General features: G+C 38.8%; 1 protein-coding gene across 1 annotated transcript; it reads left to right on the top strand.

The window, feature by feature from the left end:
- The first annotated feature begins 1,708 nt into the window (after positions 1-1,708).
- LOC148355441 (PI-PLC X domain-containing protein 1-like) lies at positions 1,709-26,042 on the top strand. Its single transcript, XM_088349999.1, has 7 exons — positions 1,709-1,853; positions 5,402-5,588; positions 13,997-14,133; positions 17,622-17,750; positions 18,848-19,003; positions 19,067-19,250; positions 25,357-26,042. Exons 1-7 carry the CDS (start codon positions 1,812-1,814, stop codon positions 25,620-25,622), a joined length of 1,101 nt encoding a protein of 366 aa, XP_088206125.1. The 5' UTR covers positions 1,709-1,811; the 3' UTR covers positions 25,623-26,042.
- The last annotated feature ends 1,407 nt before the right edge of the window (positions 26,043-27,449 follow it).

Here is a 27,449-nt window from a genome sequence, read left to right on the forward strand (position 1 = left end):
TTGTGTTACAAAACTAGAGGCTTACTTATATGGAGCTGACGTTATTGTCTGCCACCTTGCTGGAACGGGTTTCCCTTAAAAACCCAAACTTTTTGGAATGGAGGGGCATAGAAAAAAGAAAAAAATATTCTGTTTGGTCATTTTGAGTCTCCATAGCTTGTATTCTTCCTTGTGCTTTGTAGCACTCGTTTTCCGTTGCACTACAGCAACATGCAGTGGTCAAAATGTACTCAGAGTATCTCTAAGTAAAAGGTTGTTTTCCAGGGCTAGGCTCATAAGGTACAAAAATAATGACAAATACACCCAGATGGAACTAGACAAGATATCATTAAATGAAAATGGATTGCTGCTTAGGTTTCCCAATACCACTACAATTTGAAAACCGCATTCTACAATCATGTCAGTCTGATTTTTTTCACGGTTCAAAAGGTGTTTTACTGGTTTTCTGGAATTTTAGTGTGGTTGTGTAACTCTTGCCCAAGACTTGACCAAATTTGTGCATTGTGATGTTCCTTGTTTCAATTCTTTGTGAAAACATTAAAGTGTTTTTTGAGAGCACCAGAATTATGGTTTCAGTTCCTTTTTTCATCCGGACTAAACTTAAGGAGGCCAATTAATGGAAAATATTCTATCGATCTATGTACCCTGGTCATATCCCTCGAGAGGGGTGACCGACATTAAGAAAAACACGTACACAGAAACAAAGAAAAGAAAAAAGGAAAAAGTAGCAAAAAACACAAAAAAAATGACCATGGCCAACCCAAACAAGTGTTAGGAAATAAACTATTAGAAATGTGTCGTTTACCAAATTGTTCGAATTAGTTATCTGACTCCATTAAATAAACATAACCTTCATTCACATAAACAATGCATGCTTGTTTCTTTTTGTGAAAAGACGGACAAGAGACCGGCATTTCCACACGGTGGCAGATATATTTTCTTAAATAATTTAACTAAGTGAACTACATCAAATTAGCCGAATTAGTGTCTCTCTCGTTCTCCCTCGATCTTCTCCGATCTCCTCCGATCTTCCCACGTCTTTTCAGAAGCTGGCGTGCCGGCTCCTCCAATGGGCGTTCCGACTCCTCCCATGAGGGCGCCAGGTGCCAGCTTCACCACCTCCTCGCCGAAGGGCGTCGCAATGTTTGTCCTTGTGCATCTGGCCTTCTCCCGTCAGCACTCCCAGGAATTCTGTTATCAAAATACGTCTGATGCATTCCAGACAGCCTAACCTTCTAATGTAACTTGAAGAAAAACAGTCAGTGAATCTCTCTACTTTGCAAGGTTTATTGTTCTATATTCTTTATCAATTATCCATTATCCGTTATCGGTCAAATCATAATACGCTACAAAGCCAAGGGGCCGAGACACTTGCTCTCAGCCAAGAGGCTGAGTCAAGGTCCTAGCCACTGTGACTTGTACACAATCCAGAACGTCGTCGGGTCACCTTTACCTGTGGTGTTTTTTTGGTTTGAACAAATTTATTGACACTAAAAACAGAAAACAATCATGACAATCTCAACAGCAATTAAGCACATTCACAATATTATATGTGTGTCCTGGGCAAGTACACCCCTGTGGCACCCATCCCTCTCCAGGCCAACAAATTCAAATCAAGAAGTCTCGCTGGAACCTGTCAGTCGAATTCTGTGTGACATCATGTTGAAAGAATGCATGTCATGTAAAAGCTATGTGACATAGATTACATGTCACAATAGCATGATCTGCATTCTAAAATGTTCAATTGTCAAATGCCAAACTTGTTTTGAAGGATTCGATTTTCAAGGAGTTATTTGCTGTCGTTGGTTGAAATGCTTCAAAGTATGTTTCCTGATCTACAGTATCTAGCAAGGGTGAGTACACAGCAAACCTGTTTTTAAATAAGCAGTCCAGTTTACAATGCAGCGGTGTCAAAGTCAAATAGATGGAGGGATGAATACAAAATTTAGCTACCGGCCGAAGGCCAAGCTGATGGATTATCGAACAAATGCTTGAAAATAGAATTGGATTGAAATACAATAAAATGAAGTACAAACATCTGGCCCACAGTCCTTTACTTTGACATGTGGTGTACAGTTTCCCTTACTGAAAATCAGGCTTGGGTAGGGTTTCTTTAACTTGATTACTTTCAATTACCTTTGGATTACTCCAATACCAAATATGCTAATAAAAGACAAAAGAAACTAGATAGGAATAAACTGATGACTCACAACACGTGGTAAGCTTTCTCTCCTGGCTTGGATCTCTTTGATCTCCGGCAAAACTAACATCAAATGCGACAGAAACAAAATGAAAATAAATCCAAACAGCTTGCCGACATCATTTTTTGCCGTTCCGTGTATTCCGTTACTCCCCAAGCCTGCAAAAAATTTAGTCATTTTATTCACATTTAGTTTCTTTTGTCTTTTATTAGCATATTTGGTATTGGAGTCATCCAAAAGTAATTGAAAGTAATCCAGTTAAAGTAACCCTACCCAACCCTGGCTGGGAATTCCCTCTTCTGTATCAATCTCCCAGAAAGAGTCAAAAATGCGAATGTATTCTTGATATATATGTGTATATATATATATATATATATATATATATATATATATATATATATATATATATATATATATATATATATATATATATCTCCATGTGTCCAAACTAACCGAGTACTTTCTTATCCACACGCTTACTCAGTTCCACTACTACTCCAGTTCTGTCTCTCACAATTTCATTTCTCAACTTATCCAATCTTGTCACTCCAAACATACTCCTCAAACACTTCATCTCCAAAACATTTCATTTCCTTCTCAAATCGGCGTTCAGGCTCCAAGTCTCTGCACCATACAACACAGTCGGCACAATCACACTCTCATACAGTCCATTCTTAACATCCATACTCATACTCTTGTTGCTCATCACTCCCCTCAGAGCACCCAAAACCTTGCTTCCTCGATTCACTCCGTGCAATACCTCACACTCCATTCCACCAACTGCTGCCAGATCACAACCCAAGTACCTAAAGCTTTCAACTTCTCCCAGCACCTGTCCATGCAACCTTATTTTTTAAGGTCAATTAATACATTTTTCTTATCATTTTTGTCACAGCGGCTGATGAAGTAATACAATTTATCACATTACACCAGTTTTATAATCACTGCATTGGCTCCCTGTGCGTTTCAGGATCAATTTTAAGGTGCTTTTACTAGTTTTTAAATGTCTTAACGGACTTGGGCCATCCTATCTGGCTGATTTGCTTTTGGCTGGCAACCAGTTCAGGGTTTCCCCTGCCCACTGCCCGATGATTGCTGGGATGGGCTCCAGCACCCCCGCGACCCTACTGAGGATAAGCGGTGCAGCTAATGAGATGAGATATTAGCCCTCGTGGTCACTTGCTTGTTGACTTGTTCCTAGGATGAAGACCAAAATCTATGGTGAAGCAGCATTCAGCCACTTTGGTCTTCACCTATGAAACGGTCGGCCGGGGGACGTTTCGGCAGTTTTTTATTTATTTATATTTTTATAATTCAGTGTTTCCTCATGTCAGCACCCCACACTGGTATCCTTATCAGTGTGGATAAGCCTCTCCCAGGTCCCCTTCCTCACTTGGTTAGTCTGTGCCTTTCCAAAATCCTATTTCATTTCTATTACTATTTATTTTGTTTTATTGTGTTTTAACTATTGTATGAGACTGTGTATGAGGTGTTTTGGGTTGTTTGGTGGGGAGGGGAGAGAGTTTTTTTATTGTCGTCTTGCACGCTGAATACTTTTATACAGCACTTTTAATCACAAATTATTGCCTGAAAAGTGATTTCTAAATACATTCTCCAGGAGAGTATATTGATCAACAAAAATACCTTCAAAATACAATTTGGTACAGGTGGCACCATCTCAAGCACAGGTTCCAAAATAAGAACCTTACCCCCTTGTCAGTAAATGTCACTTTTTTTTTTTTTAAATTTTAGAGAATTTTTAATTTTTAACTCAATTATACTTACAAAACAAACAAAAAATCACCCATTAGATAGATAGATAGATAGATAGATAGCATTATTCTAAGGGAAATTCACAAGATATTGTCAGATATTGTCGCTCATCGTTTTTCTCATTTTATATTTTTACTAATAGTCTGTAGTTTGCAATAATCTGTGATCTGTGCAGCCCTTTGAGACTCTTTGGGAATAAGGCCTATACAAATGAACATGACTTAATTTGATGTGATACTATATTCTTCACCAATTGTATTGTGTTTTTTTTCTAATAAATGTATTTTTGTTTTTTATTTTTCTGGAAAAATAGCAAAAATATTACTTCAAATGATCTTTTAAGAAACTTTTAAGTTTTTTTAAATTTTTAGTAATATATGACGTCCAAGGGTTTTACTTTATTCAATTTTTCTAAATTAGACTTTGCTTTGCAATCTTAAACAGGTTTATCAAACTAAATAAGTTATATGTTATATATTTCCCTGGACTACCACACGAATAGATAAAAATAAGACGCAACCAACTGATATCGAAGAATGTAATTTTTGGGGGGCTGAAAGCTAGAGGAAAACAAAGATAACGTGCAAAAATTGATTTTAGTGATTTCTTACGGGCAGCACGGCGGCGCAGTGGTTAGCACGTGTGAGATCATGAGATCGAACCTCCTGTGTGGAGTTTGCATGTTCTCCCCGTGCTTGCTTGGGTTTCCTCCGGGCACTCCGGTTTCCTCCCACATTCAAAAAAACATGCATGTCAGGTTAATTATTGTCTCTAGGTGTGAATGAACGAGCGAATTGTCTGTCCCTGTGTGCCCTGCGGCTGGCTGGCAACCAGTTTAGGGTGTCCCTTTCCCACTGCCCGAAGACAGCTGAGATGGGCTCCAGCACCCCCGCGACCCTACTGAGGATAAGCGGTGCAGATAATGGATGGATCGATGGATTTCTTGCGGCACACTGGTTGAAAAACACTGCTCCAAACACCACTTGAAGCAAATTTAGCTGCCACCTCTGAATTCTGGAAGTTCGAATTTTAAATTTAAGTGGTAGTAATCGAGATATCAATTAACGTCCCAGATGATGTCAGTTTGCAAGTACAACATTAGGGTATCATCTTCACTTCTCTTTTATACGAGTTCGCAAGTAGAATAAGAGGGAACTATCTTGACACTTATTTTTGGCTTTCTTTTACACATTGCGCATGCGCGAAGCAAAAAGGAAGTAAAGCTGACGAGTGACATTAGGAATGTCATTTACAAGAAAATGTACAAGAACACATACTTTGCACTAAGACTCGCTTTCTTTTTCAAACATGAGAAAACAGAAAGTTGACAGTAAGCGCCGGGATGTTTAGCGTGGATAATTACAACCAGGAAGTTCCATGCTTCTTCTACTACTTCCTGTTTACATTTTAACCACTATCTCTTAAAGGCACAGGATGAACTGGAAAATGATCCATTTATCGAGCGTGAAATGAGAGTGAAGTCGCCCACGCCGACGCAGTACTCGTTCCGTGGCGTGGAGGATCCTGACGACATGGAGCTCCGGTGCGAAGACTGGATGGGGAATTTGCCAGTGCCTCTTTTGGACCTCCCGCTGACTCATTTGGCCATACCGGGTACTGTCTCTTTAATTCTATCTTCTGTTTGATCCGTGACCAGAAATGGCATGTCTACGCATGGATATTCACGAAATTATTATTTTAAATGTTACAAGGCAAGATGACCATGTCCTCTGTTCTGATAACTCTTCTCTTTCAGTAAAATGAAAATCCAAAATATTAGGAATTTCTGTAGCACAAAGTGCTGTTGCAACTATGTGTAATTAGAACGATCTTTACTGTCATTAGTAACCACGTAGTGAACATTGTTTGGAACGAGATTAGACATGGTACTCCCATATCAACCCATAATAAAGAATTCAAAGAAAAATAAGAATTTCAGGACAAATATTTATTTTAGATTGACATACCTGTCAACCTCCACGACTCCATGCCCGTACAAACTGTCGTATTTTCCAGTACAAAATACAAAATAACCGTACACCATATTTATTTATTTTCGGAACGATGCATGATGGGAAATCCCCAGGTGACACGCGCACAGTAGCATCAAACCGCTCGCTTCGTTTGCAACGAAAAAAAAAACCATACCGAGATAGAGGCTACCGCGGCGAACTCCTTTGACTTGATTGATTTTATTATAAAAAAGTTCAAAAATGAAGCAGCTTGGACGTTCACGGTAGTAGGAAAAAATACATGCAAATATAATTAAGTAGTATTTTCTTATTCAATATATTGATTCATTTTCTGCATTAAATTATTGTTGGTAATATACTGATTGAAGGGATAACCACAAACATTTTCTCCTTTTATACTTCCTTTTTTTTTAAACTTCTTTATTCAACATAATCATTCGTAAAATAATGCATCAAAGCAAGTGAGCCTTTTGAGAGCTCTCTTTAATGAGTTGAGCCAAAAAAGCCGGTTCTCTAAAAAGAGACGGACTTCCTTTGACTACATCAAACCCCTCGCTTCGCTTGCAATGAAAAAAAAACGATACCGAGATAGAGGCTTCCGCGGCGAACTCCTTTGACTTGATTGATTTGCCGTTTCTTGATAGTCGGTGTATACCGGATGGTACCCATCATTGACAAATTTGCGTTTTTCCGTACAGATTTCCTTCTACGTCGTACTCGTCTTAAAATGCATAAAAAATGTACTTTGTACGGCAAAACCGTACAGGTTGACAGGTATGGATTGAGCCTGGAAACTGGCCCAAGTTGTTATAGTGCAATGAAAAACGATGCATTGTATCAACCGTGCATTAAAAAGTAGTGCAATAACGATTAGCAGCAACACAATGAATAGGATATGGATACCCATGTTTTTCCATACAATACCTATTTTGTAGTATGAATAGCTTACACATTTATCCGGACTCCAGACCTGTCAACCTGTACGTTTTTGCCGTACAAAGTACGTTTATGATGCATTTTAAGACGTGTACGACGTACAAGAAAATCTGTACGGAAAAACGCAAATTTGTCAATGATGGGTACCATCTGGTATACACCGACGATCACCAAACGGCAAATCAATCAAGTCAAACGAGTTTGCCGCGGTAGCCTCTATCTCGGTATCGTTTTTTTTTTCATTGCAAACGAAGCGAGCGGTTTGATGCTACTGTGCGTATGCATCTGCCGCCTCGGATTTCATGTGGTAGTTATGTAGTGAAAGGAAGTCCGTCTCTTTTTAGAGAACCGTCTTTTTCGGCTCAACTCATTAACTCAAACGGCTCACTTGCTTTGATGCATTATATTACGAATTATTATGTTGTCTATAGAAGTTAAGAAAAGAAAAAAAGGAAGTATAAAAGGAGAAAATGAAAAAAGACAGGTTTGTGGTTATCCTATATAAATGCTATATAAATGCAGATCATTTCATTTGATTTCATCCCTTTAATCAGTATACTACCAACAATAATTTAATGCAGAAAATCAATAAATAATTTGAATAAGAAACTTAATTGTATTTGCATGTATTTTTTCCTTCTACAGTGAACGACCAAGCTACTTCATTTTTGAACTTTTTTATAATAAACCTCATTCATGTCGAGCATTAGCGTATTCATATTTTAATAGCTCTAACATCAATCAAGTCGAACCAGTTCGCCGCAGAAGCCTCTATATCTGTATCATTTTTTTTCGTTGCAAATGAAGCGAGCGGTTTGATGCTACTGTGCGCAAATGCATCTGCCGCCTCGGATTTCATGTGGTAGTTATGTAGTGAAAGGAAGTCCGTCTCTTTTTAGAGAACCGGCTTTTTCGGCTCAACTCATTAAAGACGGCTCACTTGCTTTGATGCATTATATTACCAATTATGATGTTGTATAAAGAAGTTAAGAAAAAAAGGAGAAAATGAAAAAAGACAGGCTTTCATCAGTATATTACCAACAATAATTTAATGCATAAAATGAATTAATAATTTGAATAAGAAAATTCTACTTAATTATATTTGCATGTATTTTTTCCTTCTACAGTGAACGTCCAAGGTACTTCATTTTTGAACTTTTTTTATAATAAACCTCATTCATTCATTGAGCGGCAGTAGCTCAGGAGGTAGAGCGCTTGTCTTGGGATCAAGGGATCCCAGTTCGAATCCCGGCTCGTCCGTGTTACATGTCGAAGTGTCCTTGGGTAAGACACTGAACCCCTAATACCCCCAATAAGCAGGTTAGCCTCTTACATGGCTGCAAGGCCGCTATTGGGAAATGTAGAGCACATTGTAAAGCGCTTTGGGAAGTAATTGACTTGAAAAGCGCTATATAAATGCAGATCATTTCATTCACGTCGAGCAACTCAGGATCTCACAACAAAATATTAATTAACAATATATATAACGAAACACATGTACAAAATAACATGTTAAACTACATAAATAAACACGTTTGGGAAAAAAATGGTGAAAGATTATTTTGTATTTTGTAAGGGAAAATACGAGAGTTTGTAAGGGCATGGAGCAGGTATGGGATTCTATTGAGTGATTTTGTGCAAACCTGATATGTAAGTCAATTTTCTAGAGGTGACATCAGAATGAGTCATGCTAAAATTCCTTTCAGCGGTGTAAGGAAAAGAAATATCCGTTCAAGTGGGTGTGCGAAAACGAGGAAGACTTTTGACCGGCAGATTAAAACATTCACAACTCGACCTGTTTTAAAAAGGGACAATGTGTATAATTTAAGGCCTCGCTTTGGAAAAAAACTTCATTCATTGAAAACATTGTTTGATTTTAGTATTAGGAAAAATGCATGGTCTATCACGGATCGGGCCCGCTAAGGGATGGAATCCGGCCCGCGAGACAGCACACAGAGAAGCGCAAGAGAAAAACAAGCTGCAGGTTGAAATATGTCAACTTGATGTTGCCAAAGCCAGGTGCCTCGAACAAAGACACTGGACTTGTATTTATTTCTCTCTCTCTCTCTCTCTCTCTTTCTTTTCCACCCCTTTTCTCCCACTCTGTCTCTCTCTTTCACTCTCTGTGTCTCTTTTTCTCTTCCTTTGTTGCTCTTTGTCTCTTTCTCTCTCTGTGTCTTTTAACCTCTTTTGCTCTATCCTCCTTTTTTCCTTTTCTCTCTTTTCTCTTTCTCTCTTCCTACCCTTCGCGCTTTCTTTTCTCTTTTCGCTCCTTCTGTCTTTCTATTTCTCTTTGGATTTCTTTCTTCCTCTCCCTTTCTTTTCCCCCTCTCTCTCAATCTTTTGTTTCTCCCTCTCTCTCTCTCTCTCTTTTTCTTTCTTTGTCCCACCCTCTATCCATTTCCCTCCCTCTTTCTCTTACTTCTTTATCTCTCTTTTTCTTTCTCTTTAATCTGCTAGTCCGGCCCCCGACAGAATGTTTGTTCTATCGTGTGGCCCCCAAGTTAAAATGAGTTTGACACCCCTGGTCTATCATATGATGTGCATTATTTAAATAGTCGTAGGTCGAGAATGCATCTATTTAATAATAATAATAATAATAATAATTTCCTTTGTATTGTCATTCTTTGTAACAATGTACACAGAACGAAATGTCGATACACCTGACCTGTTGTAGCGAGCCGATGCAGCCGCAGCCAACAGAGGGCGCCGCCATTTTACCAATGTTATAAGTCTTAGGTATGACTCGGCCGAGGCGCGAACCAGCGACCTCCCATTTCACATCACAAGAGCCTTTCCCGGAAAGAGCTGGCTTGATTGTCAGCCATCTTGCTGCTATGGGTGCCCAAATGCCCAAAACTGGAGGACTGGTCCTACCTTGTGTGGACATAAATAAACACCATCAGAAATATTTCTTATAAATAAATGAAAACGTCAATACAACACGTAATACTTGAATATTTGACATACTTTCAATATATTCATTTATTTATATATTTTGTCCTTTTTGGGGTACAGTATTCATTTTGTCATTTTGTCTTAGCTTTTTACCTATTGGTTGACGAATGAATAATGACATGACGATATATGCAACAAAATAAATCACAATTTAATTGACAAAATGCACACGTATACTAATACATTTTATTTATGTCATATATTTATTTTATGTTATTTATTTATGTGATCATTTATTTGCATGGCGTGTATTTTTAGGTACCGTATTTTCCGCACTATAAGGCGCACCTAAAAGCCTTTGTTTTTTTCAAAAGCTGACCATGCGCCTTATAATACAGTGCGCCTTATATATGGATCAATATTAAGTCGCAAAGTCTTGCAACTAAGGCAAGCAGCCGCCGACTCGATTTTCCCCCGAAGGCGAAGTCGTCCGCGGTGTATGCTGGGATTTATATACCGGGGTTTCATTTCCTAACCAATGTGTCAATCATCATTTGAATCCGTCACTATTGGCTAAAGTTATTCGGAGGTAAAGGGGGCGGATCCTTTTTATCATTTACAGGCTCGCATAGGCTAAAGGGGCGAAACAAAGTCTGCAATTGGCCGAAAAAGATTAATGTGAATCACAGGTTGGGTTGCACTACGGCATAGAGAAAACATGGTTTACTATTCTGTATTTGTAAATATTTGACTCTCCTGGATTAACTACACTCACGGTTGTAAGAAGACCATGGTTACGTATCATTATTGAACGTGACGTCTGCAAGAGAACTTAGGTGAGCTATGCGGCTTTATATTTTCCCGGTATCTTGTTTTAGAACGATCTTGATGTTTCTGTGATGAGTCTATTTTTAAACTCAATTCAATTCAAAGTGTTTATTGTCATATGCACAGCAAAGAACCCCGTTTCCCTGCATAATATAATTCTTATTTTCCTGTCCACACAGTTGCCAGCAAAAAATAAAATGGAAACAAAGAAATGTTTGTTTGGTCACATCGTACAGACACTGTTTCCGTACATGTCTGAGACACGTATCTGCTTCTTTGCAAGCTTTCGGAATGTTAAGGGGGTAATCAGTTTATCTGACTGTTTTGTCGACGCTCCCATTGTAGCGCCTTATAATCCGGTGCGCCTTATGTATGGAAAATATAGGACCAAAAACTATTTTTTGGGGGTGCGCCCTATAACCCGGTGCGCCTTATAGTGCGGAAAATATGGTATTTACTTATTTATAGATTCATTTTTAAATGTATTTATACATATGGCAGCATTTATCCTCCATACAAAATAGTGTTTTTACTCCCAGGAATGAAATAATACTGAATGTATAACAAACGTGAGAAAACACTGGAAGTTGTTTGAAATTACACTATTTTTGCGTGCTGGAGAGATCGAACCAGCTGCCTTTTGGTAACGTTGAGTGTACTTTGTATTCTTCCTCTTGCTTTGTAGCACTTGCTTTTGGTTATAAAGTACCACACACTACAGCAGGGGTGTCAAACTCATTTTAACTCGGGGGCCACACGATAGAACAAACATTCTGTCAGGGGTCGGACTAGTAGAATAAAGAGAAAGAAAAAGAGAGATAAATAAATAAGAGAAAGAGGGAGGGAAAAAGAGAGAGGGCGGGACAAAGAAAGAAAAAGAGAGAGAGGGAGAGAGCGTGAGATACAAAAGATAAAAAGTCATGAGAGAGGGGGGAAAGAAAGGGAGAGGAAGAAAGAAATCCAAAGAGAAATAGAAAGACAGAAGGAGAGAAAAGAGAAAAGAAAGCGTGAAGGGTATGAAGAGAGAAAGAGAAAAGAAGGTTAGAGCAAAAGAGGTTGAAAGACACAAAGAGAGAAAGAGACAAAGAGCAACAAAGGAAGAGAAAAAGAGAGACACAGAGAGTGAAAGAGTGGGAGAAATGGGGTGGAAAAGAAAGAGAGAGAGAGAGAGAGAGAGAGAGAGATAAAAATAAAAGATAAAAAGTCGTGAGAGAGGGGGAAAAGAAAGGGAGAGGAAGAAAGAAATCCAAAGAGAAATAGAAAGACAGAAGGAGAGAAAAGAGAAAAGAAAGTGCAAAGGGTAAGAAGAGAGAAAGAGAAAAGAGAAAAAAGGAAAAAAGGAAGTTAGAGAAAAGAGGTTAAAAGACACAGAGAGAGTAAGAGACAAAGAGCAACAAAGGAAGAGAAAAAGAGAAACACAGAGAGTGAAAGAGACAGAGTGGGAGAAAAGGGGTGAAAAAGAAAGAGAGGGAGAGAGAGAGAGAGAGAGAGAGAAATAAATACAAGTACATTGTCTTTGTTCTAGGCACCTAGCTTTGGCAACATCAAGTTAACATATTTCAACCTGCAGCTTGTTTTTCTCTTGCGCTTCTCTGAGTGTTGTCTCGCGGGCCAGGTTCAATCCCTTAGCGGGCCTAATCTGGCCCGCGGGCCGCCTCTTTGACATCTGTGCACTACAGGGTCAAATATTACACAGTGCCTCTTTGAGAACATAGGTGGAAATGGTTTTACTTTTATTCAAATCTTTGTTTCTACAATTATCTTTATCCCGAGTTTGTCTCCTCACACATTTTCAAAGAAGCTAAACAGTTTTTTTGTACTTTTTAATCCAAACAAGAACAGTAACTGAGTATTTCTACTCGGCTGGCGGGATTCGCTCAATGCTGGCGTTTGCAGGCATCCAGTGTATTTGCCCACTAGAGCGAGAGCCAGTGCCACAGCACAGCACCGCGTAGCAGCATGATGGCGAACAAACATGGCGGCGACCCGAGTGGGTATTCCACTGTGTACAAGAAATACAAATTTAGCGACCTATGATTTTTTTTTAATAAAAATTAACATTGTCCTGATAGTTCGGTATTTTTGCCTAGTATTCAAACGAATGTTTTTTTTTTTTACTGAATGAAAGTTTGTCGTACCACTAGGAGTCACTAAACATTACACACTGTCCCTTTAAGAATCAGGTATTAGTTTTAAAGCTTTGAATTGATTATTGTGGTTAGGCTAAAGCAGGGGTCAGGAACTTTTTTGACTCAAAGAGCCATAAAAACAAAAAAAAATTTAAAAAGAAATTGAGAGAGCCACATCATATATTTTCAGACAAAATTGAAAAAAGTGCCAAACACGCTCTCTAGACAAAAGCTAATTCTTCAGCACATTTGATTTCACTGTGTGTCATTTGATGATTCAATCAAATGTATGACATGATATTAATGCCAAATCCTGTGTCTCAAATCAATGTAAATATGCCATTTACAATTTGTCTTCCACCTTAAGTTAAGAGTGTTTTTTTCCATGAAATTTGTCCTTAATAACAGTTTCAAAACAATGTGCATGCAAAGTTCTTGTGTAAAAATGTCACAAATTCCTGCAAACGATAAGCATATCGTCATATTCACTTTGGGTGTAGACTGCACTGAGCGAGAGAGAGAAGGAAGTGCCTTCACATGTACTGCTCACCCAATCAAAGTCATTTGCCAGCGTTTTTATTCATCAGTTTAAATGGTTTCTTATCAAACTTCTGCATTAAGTTCCTTCGGCTTTATATGGGCGCAGTTATGAAATGAAAATGAAATGATCTGCATTTATATAGTGCTTTTTAAGTCAAGACTTTCCAAAGCGCTTTACAATGTGCTTCACATTTCCCAATAGCGGCCGTGCAGCCATGTAAGGCGCTAACCTGCTTATTGGGGGTATCAGGGGTTCAGTGTCTTACCCAAGGACACTTTGACATGTAACACGGAGGAGCCGGGATTCGAACTGCGATCTCTTGATCCCAAGGAGAGCGCTCTACCTCCTGAGCCACTGCCGCCCCTAGTTACGTTTCATTTCGGAGCCATACGTACTCATGAAAAGAGCCGTATATGGCTCCCGAGCCATAGGTTCCCTACCCCTGGGCTAAAGGTTATAATCTGGCAATCATTTGTGACTGGTGTTCAGGGCGAGGGGCTGTGCAAAATATCAATGGAAGTTGATGTCTGTATATTGTAACATCCATTGTCGCCTGGTCATCCTGGGAGGGGGATTACCTCAAGGTTTCATCATTTCCTCATGCTGAGGTTTCAAGTTTTTCCTTGCCCTCATGTAGGTTTTAGATCAGGGATGTAGGGCTATACTAATAAACATGACTCGACTTGACTCTGAAATAAGCATGTGTGTACTTTTCAGGAAGTCACGACACGATGAGCTACTGCTTGGACATCACTTCGCCCCTGGTGAGGTCAGAATCAGACCTTTTCAGGGTCCTTGATGGTCTTTGCTGTTGCGTCACCAGGCCCGCCATCTTTAAATGGGCCACCACACAAGTACAACTCTTATTGCTTCATAGTGTACAGTGGCCCCTCTACATACAAGCTACTTTATTAGGAGAAATTCGAAATATGAGATGTCTTTCGAGCCAAAATCTTGCCAGGCATACGAGAGAAAATCAAAAAAGTACCGTGAATTCACCCACCACATTTTAAGAGGAAAACCGATTTTGTACTCACACAAGCTGCACCTGAATATAAGCCGCATGCGCCCACATTAAAAAAATGTAACAAAAACACAAAATTAACCCAAACTCGACTTTAAGTCCCGCGATTGAAACTGAACGTCTTTCATTAAAGTACACAGCCCAAAAGTCACAGCTAGCAAAATGAAAGGAAAATGATACCGGTGCTTGAGATTTGATGCAGACCTACAGAGTCCGGGTCCCGTTGAAAGTAATCCAAGGAAAAAAGTGTATATTTCCAAAGGTAAGGGTGGGAAAAAAAAAAATATATATATACTATTGTCCGTCGCGTCCACTAACAGGTCTCACCTTTACCCCACTTCCCGTCACCCCGCGTTTGTTCCGCCCCTTCTTTCTTATTCGCCTGTGGAAATCATATCAGAATAAGTGTCTCGAATAAATACATTACAAAAATATACAGTTGCGAATACATATTATACATGGTTACACATATTTACAAAGAAAGACGGTACACCGAGAGAGTTTTCAAAGCTTTAATAATAATAATATAACTTAAATCTCAAACTGTGCCTGTGACAGGGCAGTTAATGGTAGCAACACGCTAGCAACACACTCGCAACACGGGTCTGTTAAAAAAAAACATACCGTACTTGTAAAAATCACGGTAAACCGTCCTCATCTTCCTCATTTTGCATGATGAGGGTATGTTTACGCTAATTTAATTTATGCACAAGCCAAGAAGTTGCAGTCTTCCTCGGCGCATATATTCCACCGGTCTAAATCTTAACTTTTGTACTCGAGCGCCGCTGGCGGCCGTTCGAAAAATTACATAAATTGGCCGCATCACTGAATAAGCCGCAGGGTTGAAAGTTTGGGGGAAAAGTAGCGGCTTATAGTACGGAATTAAGGGTAATGAGAATTTTCAGACACTATCATTAGAAGCAGTCATTTCGATCGCTCACTGCCATGTGATTCATGAGTTTCCTGCTATACAGACCTGATCCCGTACCATGGGTTTTCTTTTTGTAGCTTTTTGAGACATTTAAAGTGACAGTCACTCCAATTTAAATGTAGAGTCAGTGCTTACTTTTCATCAACAGTCTTTTGTGCTCCCTCACTCCTCCACCAACATGCACACATATCTGTTAGCAACCCCCGACTTCCTCCATGGTAAATGCTCGCATTTTATTCCGTTAATATACTCTTTTTTTTTTTAACTCTAGCTTTTGAAAATACGCTTGGTAAATTGAATGTGATCAATAAGCGATGGGATGACTTTGGTAACTTTTTATCCCAAACAGAATCTGAAACACCTTTGTCTTCTAGTTAAGTATACTGCTTTTTTTTTTACACATATAATGTTGAACTGCTCTTTTGCCCGTCTGTTTTGATTTCGTTTGGGCTCAAAATCTCAATAAAACCTGTTTTGATAGACTTAAGGGGCGGCACGGCAGCTAGGTGGTTAGTGTGCAGCCCCACGGCGCAAGGTCTAGGGTTCAATTCCAGCTCCCACAACCTCCCCGTGTGAAGTTTGCATGTTCTTCCCAGCTCCTGCATGGGATTCCTTCGGGCTCTCTGATCTTCCACATTCCAAAAACACGTATGTCCGGTTAATTGACCGGTCCAAATTGACCCTAGGTGTGAATGGTTGTATATCTATGTGCCCTGTGACTGGCTAGCAACCAGTTCAGGGTGTCCCCTGCCCACTGCCCAAAGACGGCTGGTGTGAGGATAAGCGGCACAGTAAATGGATGGATTCATGGATGGATAGACTCAAAGGAAAATTCCACTCAGAAGGTCAAAAACAGGACAAAAACAATGAGTCAACAACAAAATAATGTCACATAACATGTTCGAAAGGGGTAGTCAGAGGCAGATGCTTATTTTCCCTACCCCTTTATCTTCCTTATTAAATACATTTTACAAATCCTCTCCTCTTGTGTCTAATATAACAAAATATCATGGATATACTTATTACATATTTCAGATATCAATAATTATTCCAATAATCACATATTCTATACACTATTCTTGGTAATACCCTTCCCTCAACGTCATAATGCCACTAGTTACCAAACGTCACTGCGGCACCAATGATAATAACAACAACAGTAATAAGAAAGAAAGAAATAGAGAAAGAAAGAAAGGAGGGAAAAAAGAAAGGAGGGAAGGAAGGAAGAAAAAACAGGAAAGGAAGAGAGAAGGCAAAGAGAAAGAAAAAAGAAAGAAAGAAAGGAGGGAAGGAGGGAAGAAAGAAAGGGGGGAAGGAAGGAAGAAAAAACAGAGGAAAGGAAGAGAGAAGGAAAAAAGAGAAAAAGAAAAAAAAGAAAGAGAAAAAGGAAGTGAGGCAGAAAGAAAGAAAGAAAGAAAAAAACAAAGAAACAAAGAAAGGAGGGAAGAAAGAAAGGAGGGAAGGAAGGAAGAAAAAACAGGAAAGGAAGAGAGAAGTAAAAAAGAGAAAAAGAAAGAAAGAAAGAAAGAGACAAGGAGGAGAAAAAAGAGAGAAAAGAAAGGAGAAAAAAGACTATTAATAATAACAGTTGTGATATAACAATAGCAACAATAACAACAACGTTAACCATAGTTTTAAACGCAGTATTTCCAATCTCACTCATATCCCATTTTTTTCATCCCTGTATTTCGCCAGTAACGTTTTTTGTATTTAAATTTGAACACATGAATAGTTTTGGACATTGTTTGATCTCATCTTGTAAATTATTCAAAAATTTGACTCCACACACAGACACACACATACTTTTCCTGGTTGTTCTCACCTTTGGGATTTTGAATTGACTACAGCCCCTCAAGTTATAATTTCCCTCTTTCTGAGTGAATCAAATCTTGTATGTTTTCTGGCACCATGTTTTTGTTGACCTTAAATAACAGTTGTGAAGTGAAACATTGTATTTAATCATCCAATTTTAATAACTTGGACTGCAGGAATAAAATATGAGTATGATCCCGATATCCTACCCTGTGTATGGTTCTTATTGCACGTTTTTGAAGGATGAAAAGGGGGATGTAGTCAACTTTTGTAATTACTGCCCCATTTTTTACTGATGGTCTGAGATGTGTTTATCTTATTACTGTATTTTTATGTATAAAAACCTATTAAATATGTTTTGGTGATCAAGACTATGTGTTTTATAGCTATTTAGGGTAAGCTTGGATGATTTTAGGAAGCCAGGAATGGATTCATCGGTTTTAAATCAGCTAATGAGAAAAAAGTAGTTATGAGCTCGATTCAGGAACCAATTTATCTCGTATGTAGAGGAGCCACTCTATGTAATTTTCATTGAATATATTTGAAATTTAAAAAGAAATCTGTACTGCAATCAGGATCGCTGCATCGAAGACCAGCTTTCAATGGGAATTCGCTACTTCGACCTGCGCATCGCGCACAAACCCGAGGACCAGACATCTGAGTTGTACTTCACCCACATCTTATACACGCACGTCACTGTTCTGGTAAGTGAGGCTGATAAAGTAACCCTACCCAACCCTGTTTAACTGGATTACTTTCAATTACTTTTAATTAACCCAATAGCAAATATGCTCATAAAAGACAAAAGAAACTAAATATGAATAAAATGATGACTCGCAACACGTGGTAAGCTTTCTCTCCTGGCTTTGATCTCTTTGATCTCCGGCAAAACTAACATCAAATTCGACAGAAACAAAATGAAAAGAAATCCAAACAGCTTGCCAACATCATTTTTGCCGTTCCATGTATTCCATTACTTGACAAAATTTAGTAATTTTATTCCTATTTAGTTTCTTTTGTCTTTTATGAGCATATTTGGTATTGGAGTCATCCAAAAGTCATTGGAAGTAATCCAGTTAAAGTAACTCTACCCAACCCTGTATTTTAAAATACTCAGAGGCATTAATGTTACATAAACTGAGATTCACAAAATTGTCTGTCATCTTGCTGCTACAAGCACCGAAAAAACGAGATCCATGCAAAACGCTAAGCAAAAAAAGGTTGGAAGGAAAATTGTGCTGTTTGGTCACTTTGAGTCTCTGCAATTTGTATTTTTCTTGTGCTTTTTAACACTCGTTTTCGGTTGGATTACGCAATGGTGGGTTGGTTGGATCCCTTAACCACCAGGGTTGGGTAGGGTTACTTTAACGTGATTACTTTCAATGACTTTTGGATTACTCCAATAGCAAATGTGCTAATAAAAGACAAAAGAAACTAAATATGAAGAAAATGATGACTCACAACACATGGTAAGCTTTCTCTCCTGGCTTTGATTTCTTTGATCTCTGGCAAAACGAACATAAAATGCGACAGAAACAAAATGAAAAGAAATCCAAACAGCTTGCCATCATCATTTTTGCCGTTCCATGTATTCCGTTACTCCCCAACCCTGCACAAAATGTACTCATTTTATTCATATGTAGTTTCTTTTGTCTTTTATTAGCATATTTGGTATTGGAGTAATCCAAAAGTCATTGAAAGTAATCCAGTTAAAGTAACCCTACCCAACCCTGCTGACAAAGACATCAGTGTCGGCACAAAACAACGAGATCTCGTACGCTCTTCCCTTTTGACAAACCAGGACACTCTTTGGTCCATACGCTCCTGGTTAGACGCTCACCCCAGGGAAGTGGTCATCTTGGCTTGCCGACACTTTGAGGGGCTCAGTGATGCCTTGCATCACTTCTTCATCTGCAACATCATTAAGATCTTCGGCAACAAGCTATGCCTGCGACAGGTTAGCGCTCGCGTGCGTTGTTTCGTCAGCGATGGCGATTTGACAAGGATTTTTCGAGTACAGGAAGTGAAGTGGCCCCTACGGAAGTTGTGGTCTGCGGGTCGTCAGGTCCTGCTCTCTTACGACGCGGACGTGGCTTCGAGGCACGTCGAGTTGCTCCCCAGCATCCCTTACTGGTGGGCCAACCAAAACACGGCCGGTGCCGTCATCGACTTCCTGGAGTGGAACAAGGATCTTGGACGGCCACGTGAGTTGACGTTGTATCAGAACATGAGAATGTGATAGTCACCCGCAATGTTCCCTGTAATTTTCCTTACGGGTCTGAGCGTTCACACAAAGTCAGTGAGCAACGCTTGAAACAACAGTGAGCAACGGCAATCCCAAGTGTGGCAACTAAATCATTATCAAACATGTCCAAAACTTGACATCAAGTTACATTTTGCTGAGTTTCCGGATATGCAAAATTATTTTTCACTTTTGAATGAATTGACTCATGTATTTAAAGGTTATACGGCCTACAAACGTCATTTGTTTTTCAAACAAGATTTTCTTTTTTTTTCCTTCTATCTTTTGACGCATAATACTAACATTTTTGGGGGCTTATTTATTCGTTTGCAGGATACAGAACTGTATTTAATCACTTTTTTTTAGTGGAAGTACAATGTTGGCAACAAGATTGACTTGGTATAATTGGAAATTATTTGAATGCAACACAAAATTTTTCTTCTTTTTCCCCGTTTTTTTTAATTCCTTTAAAAAAATCTCATTGTGTTTATTTTTCCTAGCTGTTACTTTTGTCTTTTTGTTCTCTATTTCCTTTTTTTCTTTTGTTTGTTTCTTTTCTTTTTTTCTGTCTTTTTCTGAATTTGTACTTTTTTCTCTTCCTTTTGTTTATTTTTCCTCAGCTTTTCACTACTTTTTCATTTTGGTATTTTTTTTTTGTTCTATTTCCCCCCTTCCTTTAAGACATTTTTTGCACAATTTTACTTAATATTTGGTCGTGTGGGGATTAAAGAAGCAAAAACAACCCGAAGAGCCGTTTGGGACTTGAAAGAGCCGGTTCTCTTTAGTGAGCCGAGCCGAAGAAGCAGATTCTCGAAAAACTCTACCAACTTTACTCAACTTTGTTCAACTTCGAGATTGATATCAAAATACCGCATTTAAAAAACAGCGTCACGGGAACCCGTGTATTTTTACCTTCATGGACTGTAACTTTGACTTAATTCGCTTCTTAATTAGCAATTTCGAGCCCTGATTTTTGTGCGCTGGCTAGATTTTCTTGTGGGCTGAGAATGTGCAGGCAGTGCACGATTGATCACCCGTCATTGAGCGAGTCTCATCCAAAACGACTGATTATTAACCTGGCCTGTCATCAGAATTTTGACAATATCATTATGGGTAATTAAAGGTGGGGTGTGTCGTCTGAGGCGTCGTTAAAAAGTTGAAAGTAGAATACTTTCTCTGTTAACCCAGTGTTAACAATGCCACACTGAGTTCAAAGAGCCTTTATGAAAAAGATTTATGCTTTAATTTTACTTTCTGCAAAGGTGTTCAGGCTACTTATGCATTAGGGTAGAGGGAAGGGGGCTTAAGAGTGATTTCATGCTTGTCCCCGGGGTTTTCTGTTACTGTAGCATGAAAATGGTAAAAGTAAGAAAAGGGCTGTTCAAATACAGTCCAAACGCTAACCCAAATCTGTAATGATGATTAAGCCAGATGATGGCGTCAGCAAGTAGAACATTTTTTAATTTCAGAAAGCAGCTTTAAGTTTTGGTAGAACCGTTTTTCCCTTTTAACCAAAACTAAATTAAATCTCGAGATATTTACCATTATACTCCATTTTCTAAAATTAGTATTGATTGGTGATATCCGATAGTACATTTTTTCTCAGACGCATACATTGATCGATATCAATACTCTAGGACATACAAATTTCCTTCACTAAAAGAGCTTGTCAACACAATATTTCATATTAAAATTGCCTCGAATTCTTAACAATGTTTTTTTTTGTAGTTTGTACTACCCGAAAGAACCACTAGAGGCCAGCCAGTATTGCAAATAGACCTTAAATAAGGCTGGTATCGACACAGATACATTATATCAGTATAAAGGAACCTGCTGGCAAAATGGCAATCTATTTTTCAAACCATTTCAGTTAATTTAAAGGGACAGTGTGTAATATTTAGTGCCTCGTAGTCGTAAAAAATGCATTGAAAAAAAGACATGAACTGTCACATAAATATGACTCTTTTAAATAATTGTAAATCAGGAAATTGTGATTTATTATTTGCAGGAGTCTCACCCAGAGGAAGCTGATTTAATTGTCTGCCATCTTGTTGCTACGGGTACCCGAAAGCTAAAAACTTTGTAAAAGGCTTGGCAAAAAACGAAGAAATGTTGTGGTTTGGCCACTTTGAGTCTCCGTACTTTGTATTTATTGTTCTTTTTAAGCACTTGTTTTCCAAACAATTTAGTGACTTCTAGCTGTCGAATATTACACAGTCCCTTTTAAAAAAAACCTGAACATGGGGATGGTAGTATTAGGTTTCTTTTGGATGAACTGATAAGTTGAAGTATAGTAGACTCTGAAAATAAAGAGAGGAGACATCACTGGATTTAGAACTTGCAAGTAGGACAGGGAGCAAACCCTCTATATAAGGAAGTCCACCCTGTACCTTAGTACATCTCCTATGTCAGTGTTTTTCAACCAGTGCTCCCGGGCACACTAGTGTAGACCTTGTCTAGTGTGCCGCAGGAAATTTCCAGATATTATCCATCCCTAAAAAAGCATGCCATCTTTCAATATGTTTCATTTTATTCCAGTGGTCAGCCCAAAACCTTTAACACGCATCTACCCGGCAGCAGTTTCCTATTCTTTTACACTTTATATATTACCGTATTTTCCGCACTATAGGGCGCACCGGGTTATAGGGCGCACCCCCAAAAAATAGTTTTTGGTCCTATATCTTCCATAGATAAGGCGCACCGGATTATAAGGCGCTACAATGGGAACGTCGACAAAACAGATAGTTCAGTCCAACTTATTACCCCCTTAACATTCCCAAAGCTTGCAAAGAAGCAAATACGTGTCGTAGACACGTGCGAATGCGGTGTCCGTACGATGTCACTCAAATACATCGTTCCAAAGGTTAAAGTCTTGGGATTCAAGAAATGCCAACCATTCCTTAGTTTCTATTTTCTTTTTCGCTCGCAACTTTACTGTGCGTATGACAATAAACACTTGGAATTGAGTTTCATTTAAAAAAAGACCCATCACAGAAACATCGATATCACTCCGAAACAAGATACTGGGAAAATATATAGCCGGAGTAGCTTACCGAAGTCGTCGTGTTCAATAATAATGTGCAACCATGGTCCTCTTCTATCCGTGAGAGTAGTAAATCCAGGAGAATAAAATATTTACAAATACAGAATAGTAAAACATGCTTTCTCTATGCCGTAGACAACCAACCAAACTTGCTATTCACATTCATCTTTTTCGGCCAATTGCAGGCTTTGTTTTGTCCCTTTAGCGGCTAAAGTTTAGCCTATGCAAGCCCCTAAATGATAAAAAGGATCCGCCCCCTTTACCTCCGAATAACTTTAGCCAATAGTAATTGATTCAACTGATGATTGACACATCTTTTTCGGCCAATTGCAGGCTTTGTTTTGCCCCTTTAGCCTATCCGAGCCTGTAAATAATAAAAAGGATCCGCCCCCTTTACCTCCGAATAACTTTAGCCAATAGTGATCGATTCAAATGATGATTGACACATTGGTTAGCCAATGAAACGCCGGTATATAAATCCCATCATACACCGCGGACTACTTCACGTTCGGGGGAAAATCTAGTCGGCGGCTGTTGCATTAGTTGCGACACACTATTGAGCCATATATAAGGCGCACTGTATTATAAGGCGCATGGTCAGCTTTTGACAAAAAATTAAGACTTTTAGGTGCGCCTTATAGTGCGGAAAATACGGTAATTATGAGGTAGACAGGGGAATGATATTTATAACTTATTTTATTTGATGAAGCTGTTCAAGATTGTACTACAATAGAAATAATACAATTAATCAATGTAAAAATTGTGCTCATTTGGATTGATAATTTCTTATTTAAAAAAATCCAGCAGAAAAAGTTAATGTAGTAAAATAAAAAGTCGTACTGGCAGATCTTTATACTATTTTTTTAGAAAAAGAAAATAAATATGTATTAAAACTTGTAAAAAGTGATATAGTAAAATCCCAAATTATTGTAAAATTATTAACAAAAATACGGTAAATAACCCGTATTACCTCCAGATCCACGGTGACCACAAACCACGATAAAAATGTTACACTGTCAATTTAGACGACATGATCATTTAAGCTTTAAAATTAGAAAAAAATGAATTAATCTCTTAACATTTTTGACAGAGTGCGCTTCAAGATTTTTTTCCACTAAAAAAAGTGTGCCTCGGCTCAAAAAAGGTTGAGAAACACTGTCCTACGTTACAAAAATAGATCTGCCCTAAAGGGTGTGGAAATCAAAGAACAGCAACATGATTGTCCAATAGCGACAATGATGTCATCGTTTAAAAACGAACAGCAGTGCACGGTAATAAAAATAACTGTCATCTTATGAAATCTCCTTCGCAGGTATCTTTTATTAAAAACAGAATAAACCTATAATTGACTCGTCAAACAAAAGCAGAAACTTGAAGGAATTTTGTAAAGTTCACGAGCAATGTTCCCTCTGAGCTGCGTGTGTGCGCAATTGCGCACTACCCAGAGCTTTTCCGCGCACAAGAAAATCTAGCCAGCTCACAAAAATGAGGGCTCAAAATTGCTAATTAAGAAGCGAATTAAGTCAAAGTTACAGTGCACGAAGGTAAAAATACACGGGTTCCCCTGACGCAGTGTTCTAAATGCGGTATTTTGAAGTCAAGGTCAAAGTAGAGCAAAGTTAAGTTTTTCGTGAACCGGCTTCTTCGGCTCGGCTCACTAAAAAGAACCGGCTCTTTCGGGTCCCAAACGGCTCTTCAGGTTGTTTTTGCTTCTTCAATCTCTACACGACCAAATATTATGTAACATTGTGCACAAAATGACTTAAAGGAAAGGGGGGGGAAATAGAACAAAAAGAAAAACAAATAACAGAATGAAAAAGTAGTGAAAAGCTGAGAAAAAAACGAAACAAAAGGAGGGAGAAAAAAAAGAGCAGGAAAAAATTTGGAAAAAACACCAGAAGAAAAGAAAGAAGCAAATAAAGGAAAAAGGTAATAAAGAAAAAAAGCAAGAAAAAAGTAACAACTAGGAAAAAATAAACAGAGATTTTTTTTAAAGGAATTTAAAAAAAAAAGGAGAAAAAAAACAGAAAAAGAGGAAAAAGTTTGTGTTGCATTCAAATAATTTCCAATGATATCAAGTGAATCTTGTTGCCAACATTGTACTTCTACTAAAAATGTAATTAAATACAGTTCCGTATCGTGCAACCGACTCAATAAGCCCCCAAAAAATGTTAGTATTATGTGACAAAAGATACCAGGAATAAAAGAAATGGAAATCTTGTGAAAGAATTGTAAAAAGAAATGACGTTTTTAGGCCCTGCAACCTTTGCAATCGTACACGAGTCAATTCATTCAAAAGCGAAAAATAATTTTGCATTGCCGGAAACTCAGCAAAATGTCAAGTTTTGGACATGTTTGATAATGATTTAGTTGCCACACTTGGGATTGCGGTTGCTCACTGTTGTTTCAAGAGTTGCTCACAGACTTTGTGTGAACGCTCAGACCCGTGGAAAATTAGAGAGAACATTGTTCATGAGGATCTTGCGATTATTTAAGTTTTGATTTTGTAGAACTCACTATAATGTTAAGTAGAATAGAATATAATAGAATAGAATATACTTTTATTGTCATTGTTACAACATGGGATATATTGTGACAACGAAATTGGACGTGGCACTCCAGTTCCACATTTTACAGTGCGGATATAAGGAAAACAAAGAAATGAAAGAACAAAGATGTTTGTACTGTCCTTGTTGTATAGGCTTTGTTTTGCTCCAGAGGGGGGGGGGGGGGGGTGCGGGACAGACAGAGATGGGCGGATCCAACTAGATGTTTGATCTTACTGTACACACGGTCCAGTGTTTTTTCCCCTAATTGCTCAGTCCACGTGTTGAATGGATTTGGGAAGTACAGTCCTTAAACATGCCCGATTAAAGTCTCCGGCAAGTAGGTTGGCATCCTTAAGTCCTACCGAGTAATTTTTGTGACATCGAGTTTGGATGTCTCTAAAATAAAGGACTAGGGTGACGCAGCCAGTATGAAAATGTGTTTATTGCTAACAAACCTCAACCCTTTGTGTTGGCAGAGGATTTCTTCGTGGCTGGCCTGAACCTGACGGCATACCGTAAATACGTCCTCACCCACCCTATGGAGTCTCTGCGTACGCTCACCTGGGACCAGTGGGCCGAGCTGAGGGATTGGGTGACGCGGCAGACCCCCGGCCCGGACCCTCACAACATCAATATCATCGCCGCAGACTTCGTAGGGACGCTGCCTCTGGGGCCCTTGGTGGCCGGCCTCAATAACAAAATGCTGGCAGCGCAAATGGAACACTTTGAAAACGGAAGCTAGCTGACGATTTTTTCTTTTTATGGATCAGGGGTGGGTAAGGTTTCGAGTGATAGGCCGCATTGGGTTGAAAAAAATGGCAGAAGGGCTAATAGGAAAATGAATGCAGTCTCTAATCCGATAACTCACCCATACATGAGGGGAAAAGATAATGTAGGCCTATCCAGTTTTTCTCATATCGTCACTGCCATTTTAAAAGGACGTATCTCTACATTTGATTTTTTAGCATTTTTTTTGCACATTCTACCCAAACAATAACGACCAAAAATGGAGAAAAGTCTTTTTAAAATAGCTGCGACAATATGCGTTTATAAATAAACATGTAGACATTCCTAAGTACCAGTACGAGTTTTATTTCTTTGTTTTTGTATTTGAATGAACCATTAAGTCAAATTGGTCTTGAAACGCTTAGAATTCAATCAAATTAACTTTTTTAAAGCACAGAATTCAATCATATGCATTAAAAACTCAAAATACCAGACTACTAACTCGGAATTATTTTTCCCATTATACTTGATATGGCATGTTTAATTTTTGGAGGGTAATTTTTGCACATTTTCTTCAGGCAAAAATAAATGAGTAATTAAGATGCTGTATGTCATTTTAGATTAGCATCAACGACATGCATTTGTGAATAAACAAACAGGCAGATATTCACAACTACAGTGGAACCTCGGTTCTCGACTATAATCCGTTCCAGAACCATGTTCGAAAACCGATTTGTTCGATCACCGAAATCATTTTTCCCATTAAAAATAATGTAAATCGTTTTATTCCGTTCCAACACCCTGAATGTTTACTGAATGTTCAACGTAAACTTAAAGTTAACCCAGGCTAATCGTACGTTCGCGTTATCGTAATCCTCCGTACGAAAGATGACGCTAACATGAACGTGTAAAATTAAAAAAAAGGAAAAAGAAAAGAATTATGAATAGGATTTCTTACCTTTGTGGTGGTCAGCAGGAGGCGCAGGCAAGATCAGCAATAGTTGTACGCACTACTTTTCTTTTTTCACCTGTAGCAACTTTGCTGCTTGCACTGACTTCCTTCAGAGGCATAATTAGGGGCTAAAACACTTCGTACGCCTATATTAAAAGCGAAAGCAAAACGAAGCACGTACGCACGCGATAACAGTTGGTCACGAAAAGAGCGATCTACACCCGTACGCCGCTCACCATGGCACACTAGCGTACGCACTGACGCATTATCGGCGTTCGAACTCCGACTTTTTGACCGAACAGCGAAGCAAGAATTTCTGGAAATTTTTGGTCGGACACCGTTCGAACTGAGAGGCGTTCGAAAACCGAGGTTTCGCTGTACGTGTTTTCTTTTTGGTCTATAAACATTTAATCACATTGGTATTGAAACAGAACAGCACGGTGGAGCAGTGGTTAGCACGTGTGCGGCACAGTTCTGAGGTCATGAGATCGAACCTTCCTGTGTGGAGTTTGCATGTTCTCCCCGTGCCTGCATGGGTTTCTTCCGGGCACTCCCGTTTCCTCCCACATTCCAAAAACATGCATGTCAGGTTAATTGGCCAGTCCAAATTTCCTTAGGTGTGAATGAGCGAGCGAGTTATCCGTCTCTGTGTGCCCTGTCATTGGCTGGCAACCAGTTCAGGGTGTCTCCTGCCCACTGAGACAGCTAGGATGGGCTCCAGCACCCCCGCGACCCTACTGAGGATAAGCGGTGCAGATAATGGATGGTATTGAAACACGCAGGATTAAAGCAAAGTAATAAACGGTGTTCTAAATTTGATCATTTGCATTGAAAAAACAAAATGCAATACGGCTAACTCAGAAGGAAGAAGATAAATAAATACACGATAAG

The sequence above is a fragment of the Urocampus carinirostris genome, chromosome 12, assembly GCF_059441175.1.
Source record: "Urocampus carinirostris isolate Australia breed hairy pipefish chromosome 12, RoL_Ucar_1.0, whole genome shotgun sequence".
NCBI classification, from domain to species: domain Eukaryota; kingdom Metazoa; phylum Chordata; class Actinopteri; order Syngnathiformes; family Syngnathidae; genus Urocampus; species Urocampus carinirostris.

Excerpts from the sequence above, each read along its gene's own strand:
- LOC148355441 (XM_088349999.1), top strand. The coding sequence starts at position 1,812 with ATGCTTCAAAGTATGTTTCCTGATCTACAGTATCTAGCAAGG. Across the intron at positions 1,854-5,401 it reads ATCTACAGTATCTAGCAAGG|GCACAGGATGAACTGGAAAA; the intron begins GTGAGTACACAG and ends TATCTCTTAAAG. Across the intron at positions 5,589-13,996 it reads GACTCATTTGGCCATACCGG|GAAGTCACGACACGATGAGC; the intron begins GTACTGTCTCTT and ends TGTACTTTTCAG.